We start from the raw sequence: 10000 nt of genomic DNA on the forward strand, positions 1-10000 counted from the left end.
CATCTGCTGGCTTCATTTGTGCGTTAAACAATCAGTCCATTGGAAGCGGGTTAGATGTTGAGTATGTTATTGTTTTTTTTTTATTCAGTGAGTACCTCTAAATAAAACAGTAGGTATATTTGTACTCCTCAACTGATATGCTTATTTCACGTAATGAATTAAGTATCTTTTGGTATCTTTCGGTAGAAGCCTATGACGTCATGAATGATCGTGTGACATTGTCTTTCATATATGCTCGACAAAGCTGAGCAGTCGAACACACACTCGAACATACACTCACGACTGACATCATATACTAATAACGAAACATTACAGGGTTTTTTTTCTTTAAATAAGCAAATTTTGTTTTTCTTGTAATTCATTTTTATCTAAAGAAATTTTTCTAGTTATAATGTAAATATTTCATTTTTTTTTAACCTGTATGGCAATTTTGTATTCATAATTTAAACTCTTCATTTTTCTAACATATACACAGGTTTGGACGCACAATTTTCACATGTTTATAAAAAAATTCACAGTGTTTTGTTAATCCTAATTCAATTTCTTTCTTTACAACATTTATGGAGTCTCTCTCATCTCACTTCAAGATCTCCTAACACAAACAACGATCCTCTTCAAACCTAGATACTCGGTTGTTTTCAAAGTTCACATAAAGAGACAAGTCATTGATTTCATTATCCAAATAATGACCATCAAGCTATAATATCTTTAATATCAAAATATACAAAGATATTTCATTGGGGTCCCTCTTTTTTTTGGACTCGTTGATTCGATTAGTTTTTGACTCATGCAGACTACGATAGAGTACGTTTTATCGACATTTGCTTATTTTTGCTGTTATTCACTTTAGCATTCTTTTATCCATAACAACATCAAACAGAACGCGTCTTACTAGAGTACAAATTTTTGTACTCCTTCACGTACTCACAACGAGTTCTCAATAAAGTTCAGAACGTGTCATACTTCTTTATTTATTTGTGCCCATTTACCGAGCAGGTTTTATTCAGTAATATATCTATTACTCTCCACCGAACAATAGACATATTTTCGTTTCTCACATAGAGATACTCACGTTGTATTTTACATACGTGAGTGATTCGACGATTTTGTTTTTAATTTTATACTTTGTTGCTCTTTACTTTTTGACGGTGAAGTTTTTGGTGTAGGTAGTGAGGGGTGGTGAGAGTGGCCAAGTTATTTATTTATCCATTTTATGATTATTATTATTTAAAAAAAAAATTTTTTTTTAATAATTTTACTCATACACAGAATCTGTTATACTCATGCTTATAGGTTTGTGTACTTGGCCCGCAGACAAAGAGTAGACGTGGGCCTTCGTCCGTGGTTCCTCCATCAACTTCTCCTGCATCCTTCCTATCACGAGAACAATCGCCTCACGAAACTTGCTGTTGCAATAACCGTAGATGAACGGATTGAGGGAGTTACCCAGAAAATAGGAGCGTAAACCGAGATTAAATATGATTTCCATCATGGGACTATGTGGTTTGAAACCTGCCAAGGCTCTCGAAATTTGTATGACCAGGCAGGGCATGAAACTCACTATGAAAAGTACAGTGACCATGAAGAATGTTTTCGTTGTCTTTTCGGACTTCACCTTCCGGTCTTTCTCTCGATTTAGATCGGCCATTGTTCTCACAACTGTTCGTCCGTCGAGGTTTTGCCGTCCCAAGCGTGTCCTCACCGCCAGACCGATCATCGTGTAAGCGACAACCAGTATTATTAAACAAACTATAATGATGACGGCCAGGTACATGAAATAAATGAGTGGCCATTTCGATGTCTTGTATTTGTCACGTATGGCACAGTCGGTACCGTTGATGTAAGGCACATCCGTCGATTCCGTATCAATCCCCGCCAGTTCGATGATCGGACTGACCAGCACAGCCGACATCGTGACCGTTAGAACGATCATCATCTTCGCCCAACCCGACCGTATTTGTTCCTTCCCCAAGCACACCCTCTGGTAACGATCCATGGCAATAATGACCAGTGTTAGGGTAGAGGCACCCGTCGAAAAAAACGAGGTGAAACGCAGAATTTTGCAGCCGAGTTCCCAGTTGAACATCAACGGTAGTTGATCATCGGCGATCTCCGTCGGCATTCCAACCAGGCAGTTGAGCAGATCGAACGTGGACAGAGCTAAGATAAAAGAATTGGTCGATGTAGACTTGAACTTGCGACTGTACACATATATCACCAACGAGTTACCAACAATGCCAAAAATCATAAGGAACGACATTGTTATCGTGGATGGAACGGCGAAGCGGGCTTTTTTAGCATTCAGCTCCTCCAAAGTGTAAATATGCGTGTCGTTAGGGTGGAGTAGAATCATTTTCAGGCCGTTGTTGATGCTATTATTATTGTTGTTGTTGTTGTTGTTATTCTTATTCTTATTATTATTAGTTGCTGTTTGCTATTATTGTTGGCATTTTCGGTGTTGTTGCATTTCTTGATTATAAGATTATTTATACTACTATTGTTGCTGTAGTTATTGTTACTAACGTCGTTATTGTAACAGATGTTGTTGTTGTTGTTGTTGTTGTTGTTATTATTATTATTATTATTATTATTATTATTATTATTATTATTATTATTATTATTATTATTATTGCTGTTGTTACTGTTAATTATGCAATTTTTAAAGATCCAAGTTGACTAAGATAGAAATGCATATGTATATATGTGAGTGTGTGTGTGCAATTACTACGGTGCAGTACCGGAGTGAGGTGTGTGTGTGTGTGTGTGTAAGTGTGTGTGGGATAAGGTTTTAAGTATTTCAAAAACTAAATCAAAGAATAGACCGAAGCATTATTGATTGGAAATAATCTGTCGCAGTGGTAGTCGTAGTTTTTGCTTTTCTCGTTTTCATAATTTGTACTGGTTGATGTTGTCTTCGTTGTATTGAATACATTCTGCTGCTACTACTTCTACGGCTGCTGCTGCTGCTGCTGCTGCTGCTGCTGCTGCTGCTGCTGCTTCTGTTGTTGTTATTGTTGTTGCTGTCGGTGTCGTCTCGTCTCTGTTGTAATTCTTCTTGGAAAAATTGCGAAAATGATTGTCAATAGTGGACTGGAGTTTACTCTCACCTCTGTGTGTGTTTATATATATATATATATATATATATATATATATATATATATATATGAGTGCGTGTACTTGTGTATGCGTGCGTGTGTGTGTGTGTGTGTGTGTGTGTATGTGTGTGTGTGTGTCTGTCTGTCTGTTTGTCACAGACACATTAAAATTATGTCCTTGTGTGTTCGTTATGCAACGTTTATAATTGTGAGAAAGATAATGTTCTTTTCTTGTTTCGTCTGCTTTTCTTAAACTCCCTCTTCTTTTTATTGTTTTTATGTTTCTTTTTTTCTTCTCTTTCTTCTTCTTCCTCTTTTTATTTTTTTTTTACTTATTTTTCTATTTATTTGTTCCTTCTTTCACTCATCTGAAGATTGTCACTGAGACGAGGAAAAAAAATCACCTGAAAGAAGTAAGAGAGACATATGAAAAATGGTATGCGATAAATTTAAATAGATAAATAATAATAATAATAATAATAATAATAATAATAATACTGTCTACTGGAAGCACAAGGCCTCAAATTTAGGGGAAGGGATTAAGTCGATTACATTGACCCCAGGGCGTAACTGGTACTTAATCGACTGATACTTAATCGACCCCGAAAGGATGAAAAGCAAAATCGACCTCAGCGAAATTTGAAACCGGAACGTAAGGACGGACGAAATGCCGCTAAGCATTTTGTCCGGCGTGCTAACGATTCTGCCAGCTCGTCAGTAGTAGTAGTAGTAGTAGTAGTAGTAGTAGTAGTAGTAGTAGTAGTAGTAATAATAATAATAATAATTATTATTATTATAATAGGGAAAGAAAATACCTGTAGACTAATAGATGTAAGCGTTCCCATTGATAGAAATATATCTGTAAAGGAATTTGAAAACCTTAGTAAATATAAGGACAAGGAAATTGAAATACAAAGGATGTGGCATCTTAAAGCAAAATCTGTTCCTGTTGTTGAAGGTACCCTGGTATGATAAAAAAGGGATGTCAGAAACATGTAGACAACATCCCAGGAGAACCATATCTCAAAGACTTCCAAAAGACTGTGCTGACAAGTACTGCCCACATACTTGGAAAAACCCTATCAGTTTAAATGTCTGTGTTGTATTACATGGAGGTATGTACTATATTTCTGTACTGCCCTCCTCATTTCCCCTCCCCAAACTTTCAGGTATATTTCAGCATCTCTTAACTTACTTCACCTAGGGCGCTGGGTGGGTCCCGGCAAGTGCATGCATCAAACATGCAGATTAAAAGAAAAACAAAACAAAAAAAATAATGGTTTAAAATTTTCGCACAAGGCCAGCAATTTCGGGGAAACTTAGGGTGTTAAAAGTATGTGGTTCGGGTGTTTGAATGTTTGAGAATCATGCGTTTATGTGAACCGGAAGTTCGTGTATGAGAATATAATTTTCAATATGTCTGACGAAGAATATATCAGCGAAAAGCCAAAAAACCCAGACGTCCTGTCTAAGCTAGAATAAATGCCCCCTGGCAAAAAAAAAAAAATAAATAAATAAATGCAAAATTGGGTCGGGTGTAATTTGAACGCGGTACTTAGCCTTGAGGTATAAACTAAACGCCACAAATCGATTTTAATTTGCTATTCACATCTCACGACTTTTGCCGCAAGACGACCTTTTAAATTAATCCCGTATTAAAACCTCTAGCTTTCAACTACAAATAATTTAGGTGTGTCTGCACGCGCGTGTATGTGTGCTTGTATGAGTTGTGCGTATGCGTGTGAGTGTGTGTGTGTGTGTGTGTGTGTGTGTGTGTGTGTGTGTGTGTGTATATTTGCTGTTAGGAATGTTTATGTCACAATGAAATACTGGAGATTACAGGCAGAATGCTGTTTTAAAGATGCATAAACGTACACAGAGACGCGCACACCTTACAAACATACACACATGCACACATACATGTATGCATGCATACATGCATACAAACATGAATACATACATATATGCATGTATATATATATATATATACATACATGCATAGATATACACGTACATACATAGATACATACATACAAGCATGCATACATACATGCGTAGATAAATACACGCGTAGATACATACATGTGCATTCTCTCTCTCTCTCTCTCTCTCTCTCTCTCTCTCTCTCTCGCACTTACACACACGCACACACACACACAAATGTACACGCTTGACCTCACTTCGGTATGACAGTATTTCAATACCTGAAAACAGTAGTAGTAGTAGTAGTAGTAGTAGTAGTAGTAGTAGTAGTAGTAGTAATAATAATAATAATAATAATAATAATAATAATAATAATAATAATAATGATGATGATGATGATGATGATAATTTAGTTTATTTTAATAGTTATCACACTTCGCTAGAATCAACCTGTTTAATACCAGAACAGCCTTCACATGGATTAACGAGATAAATTTTTTGGTGCATTTTGTGGTTTAAATAATCCGTGGTCGTCTGTTTATTATGCACACAAATGTGCACGCTAGACACAAGGTCGAGCGTGTATTTTTGTGTGCATGCGTCCGAGTGTGTATACATGTATCTACGGAGGCGCAATGGCCCAGTGGTTAGGGCAGCGGACTCGCGGTCATGGGATCGCATTTTCGATTCCCAGACCGGGCGTTGTGAGTGTTTATTGAGCGAAAACACCTAAAGCTCCACGAGGCTCCAGCAGGGGATGGTGGCGAACCCTGCTGTACTCTTTCACCACAACTTTCTCTCACTCTTTCTTCCTGTTTCTGTTGTGCCTGTAATTTCAAAGGGCCAGTCTTGTCACACACTGTGTCATGCTGAATATCCCCGAGAACTACGTTAAGGGTACACGTGTCTGTGGAGTGCTCAGCCACTTGCACGTTAATTTCACGAGCAGGCTGTTCCGTTGATCGGATCAACTGGAACCCTCCTCGTCGTAAGCGACCGAGTGCCAACAACAACAACAACATGTATCTACACACACACACACACACACACACACACATGTATGCATTTATGTATGTGTGTATGTATTTTGTATCTGACTGATGCCTTCTTTTAGCTATTCTGGAAAAAGACGAAGAGGAAAGATGACCTCTTTGGGAATTGAACTCAGGACGTAAAGAGCTAGAAGAAATACCGCAAAGTAGTTTGTGAGATTCACTAACGATTTCAAGGCGGTTAGCTGGCAGAATCGTTAGCACGCCGAGTAAAATCCTCCGTAGGATTTTGTTTGTCTTTACGTTCTGAGTTCAAATTCCGCCGAAGTCGACTTTACCTTTTATCCTTTTGGGGTCGATAAATTAAGTACTAATTGCGTACTGTATGTGTGTAGGTATATCTATCTATCTGTCTGTGTGTCTGCCTATGTCTCTTTTTTTTTTAAGCAGTCCTTAAGCACAGACATGCTGGAAATAGCGGTCAAATTTTTAATTCAAATCCTATCATACTACCTTAAAAAACAAAACGTAACAAAAAATAAAAAACAAGTAGGCAACAACAATAGCAACAGAAGACGACAGCAACCACCACCACCACCACCAGCACCAGCACCACCACTACTACTACTACTACTACCACCACCACCACCACTACCACCAATACCACCACCACCACCACCACCACCACCACCACTACTACTACCACCACCACCACCAATACCACCACCACCACCACCACCACCACCACCACTACTACTACTACTACTACTACTACTACTACTACTACTAGTGTTACGACCTTATAATCACTTCAGGAGTCGATCGCCTTCTTTGCCTGACACGAGTCCCTGGATCACCTGACTCCAGTTGTCACTCCCTCCTTCAGGCCCCTGTCCAGGTCTATCGGTCTCCAGCACACACACACACACACACGCAGGAATCCCATATTAAAATACCAGATTAACAGTTGGCAGGTGGGGGGGGGGATAATATTTTAAGTCGGAGGAACAGGTAATGCTACGTTAAGCCTTGTTTGGCGATCATCTGCACATGTTATCCCAGTTAAAAGCACCGGTTGGGTGATGAAGTTTATTTCACTCGCGATACGTTGTAGTTTGCGGCGCATCTGTGTCTTTTATCTTTTACGTGTTTCAGTCTTTGGATTGCGCCCATGCTGGGGCACCGCCTTGAAGGGTATTAGTCGAATAAATCACTGTCCCCACCACTCCGGTATATATATATATTTCTTGAAAAATAAAAAAATAAAAATCCTGGTATTTATTCTATCGGTTTTTCTTTTTGTTGAACTGTTAAGTTAGTGGGACATGTACAAACCAACACCGGTTGTCAAGCGGTGGTGGTGGTAAGACAAACAAAGACAAAGACAGACACACATAGATACACGTACCACCTTTATCCCCAAACGCATACGCATCCATACACACACACACATCCATACACAAACTCACACATACACACACACGCACATGTATACATAGGCACGCAGGAGTGGCTGTATGGTGAGAAGCTTGCTTCTCAACCACATGGTCCCGGGTTCAGTCCCACTGCGTGGTACCTTGGGCAAGTGTCTTCTACTATAGCTTCGGGCCGACCAAAGCTTTGTGAGTGGATTTGGTAGACGGAAACTGAAAGAAACCCGTCGTATATATCTGCATATATATATATATATATATATATATATATATATATATATATATATATATATATATATATATATATATATATACATATATATATATATAGATATATATATATATATATAATAATATTAGAGATAAAATCCAAAATTACAGGTAAAAACTCAATTAAAATCAATTTATTGAAAATTAAGATTAAATATATATATACATATATATATATATATATATGGGTGTGTGTGTGTGTGTGTGTCTGTTTGTCTCCCCCCATCACCACTTGACAACCGGTGTGGGTGTGTTTACGTCCCTGTAACTTAGCGGTTCGGCACCACCACCACCTGCTGCTGCTGCTGTTACTTTTCAGAACCTATGAGAGTTAACCGTATCACAGGGGAGAGAGAGCGACAGGGGGAGAGAGAAAGAGAGAGAGAGAGAGAGAGAGAGAGAGAGAGAAAGAGAGAAAGAAAGAGAGAAAGAAAGGAAGGAAGACTCGGAGAGAAAAGCAGGGAACAGAAACAGGCAGATGGATGCATCTGAAGAGGACGACTGGATTTGATGTCTTTCCCGCCAAAAGTATTGAAAGTCTGAGACGCCACCCTAACCACATGGCCCTAGTATTCTCCCTATACACAGAGCTGTCTTAAAGCATAAACAGCCCGGGGTCTTCACAGACCCCAAGGGTCCAGTTTGGATCTATGCATGCTGTGGCTTGCGGGCAATAAGTAAATACTACAGGAGTAATTAGTGGAGGAGTATGGCGTAGTGGTTATGGTGTTGGACTCATGATCGTAAGATTGTAGTTTCGATTCCTGGACTGGGCGATGCGTTGTGTTCTTGAGCAAAACACTTCATTTCACGTTGCTCCAGTCCACTCAGCTGGTAACGGCAACGGACCGGGATCCTGTCCAGGTGAGGAATATATACGCCATCTGGGGTACCAATTCTACTCTATGTCCGCTGTAACTTGCTATCAATAAGCAGATACTATAGGGCCCAGTGCATTAGTCTACCCGGGGTAAAGGCTATAAATGCTGCTAAGATAGCCCTGTTTATACACAAAAGCGAAAGCAAGGACAATGTCAGAGATAGAGAGAATGTGTGGCCAAAGTATATAAACGGGATTACGAGGGTCAGGTGTTAGGGGTTACCTTGTTACACGATCAGCCGGCTAGTTGGGCCGTGGTCAGCTGAGGACCGAAACGTTGGTTGGGTAGATAACACAGTAACTTGGGTCTCTGATCACCTAGCCACTGCATTATCGGATGACACTTGATTATCTAATAATTGGATTATCGCATTAACGTGTAACCGGGTTATTGTCCTGCAAAAAAAAAAGAGCTGCTCCGTACTTGTTACATTACGTACAAGTCTGTTTAGAGTGGTATGAGAAGGTGTAAGCAATCGGTTTTCGATAGACAAAGAGGAGGGTCGAAGAGAGAGAAAAATGTATGCGTTTGTGATGTGTGAATGTGTGTGTGTATGAGTACGTGTATATATATGTATATATAATTATGATAATAATATGGATAAAAATCCAAATTTACAGGGAAAAATTCAATTTAATTTAATTTATCAAAATTAAAATTGAATTAAATTTCACAATATATACATATGCCAAAACATTTGAGAGACCTGCAAGACATGGATGTGGAGGTCTTCAAGACAAAACTCGACGCTTTCCTCTCCACGATACCAGACGAACCAATGGCTCGAAATGAGACACAGTTTAGGGCAGCGATGTCAAATTCTCTTATACACCAGATGTACCATCAAAACTCTTGATTGGACTATATCAGGTGGAGGAGAAGAGCCATGCAAGGAACGTGAAGAGAGCACAGCATAAAGACGGAAAGTCACGGTGGTGCTCCAGCATGACCACAGCCACTTGGCTGAAACCCATAAATAAATAAATATATAAATATATAATTTAGAGAAAAAAAAACTCCACAATTATTTAATTCATCCATGAAAATCCACAGTCACATATAGAAAAATTTAATAAGTAAATACACTAAAAAGACCTATAAAAATACAATGTAATAAATAGTAAAATAATAAAAATCAAAATATTATTTTAATATTATTATTCTCATATTTATTACATTGTATTTTTATAGGTCTTTTTAGTGTATTTACTTATTAAATTTTTCTATATGTGACTGTGGATTTTCATGGATGAATTAAATAATTGTGGGTTTTTTTTTCAAACTTATATATATATATATATGTATATATATATATATATATATATATATATATATATATATATATATATATATATATATATATATATATATATATATATATATATACATGTATATATATGTGTGTG

At 38.0% G+C, this 10000-nt stretch overlaps 1 protein-coding gene across 1 annotated transcript in view; it reads right to left on the reverse strand.

Moving 5' to 3' along the window:
* The window catches only part of LOC106879682 (neuropeptide FF receptor 2), a 13287-nt gene that overhangs the window by 1487 nt on the left and 1800 nt on the right, over positions 1–10000 (reverse strand). The window contains exon 2 of the mRNA XM_089341404.1: positions 1–3499. This exon is cut by the window's left edge and continues 1487 nt beyond it. Coding sequence (XP_089197530.1) covers positions 1256–2353 — 1098 coding nt within the window. The 5' untranslated portion in view covers positions 2354–3499 and the 3' untranslated portion in view covers positions 1–1255. The remainder of the gene's footprint in view (positions 3500–10000) is intronic.

This window comes from Octopus bimaculoides, chromosome 24, assembly GCF_046866305.1.
Source record: "Octopus bimaculoides isolate indiv1 chromosome 24, ASM4686630v1, whole genome shotgun sequence".
Classification (NCBI taxonomy): Eukaryota; Metazoa; Mollusca; class Cephalopoda; order Octopoda; family Octopodidae; genus Octopus; species Octopus bimaculoides.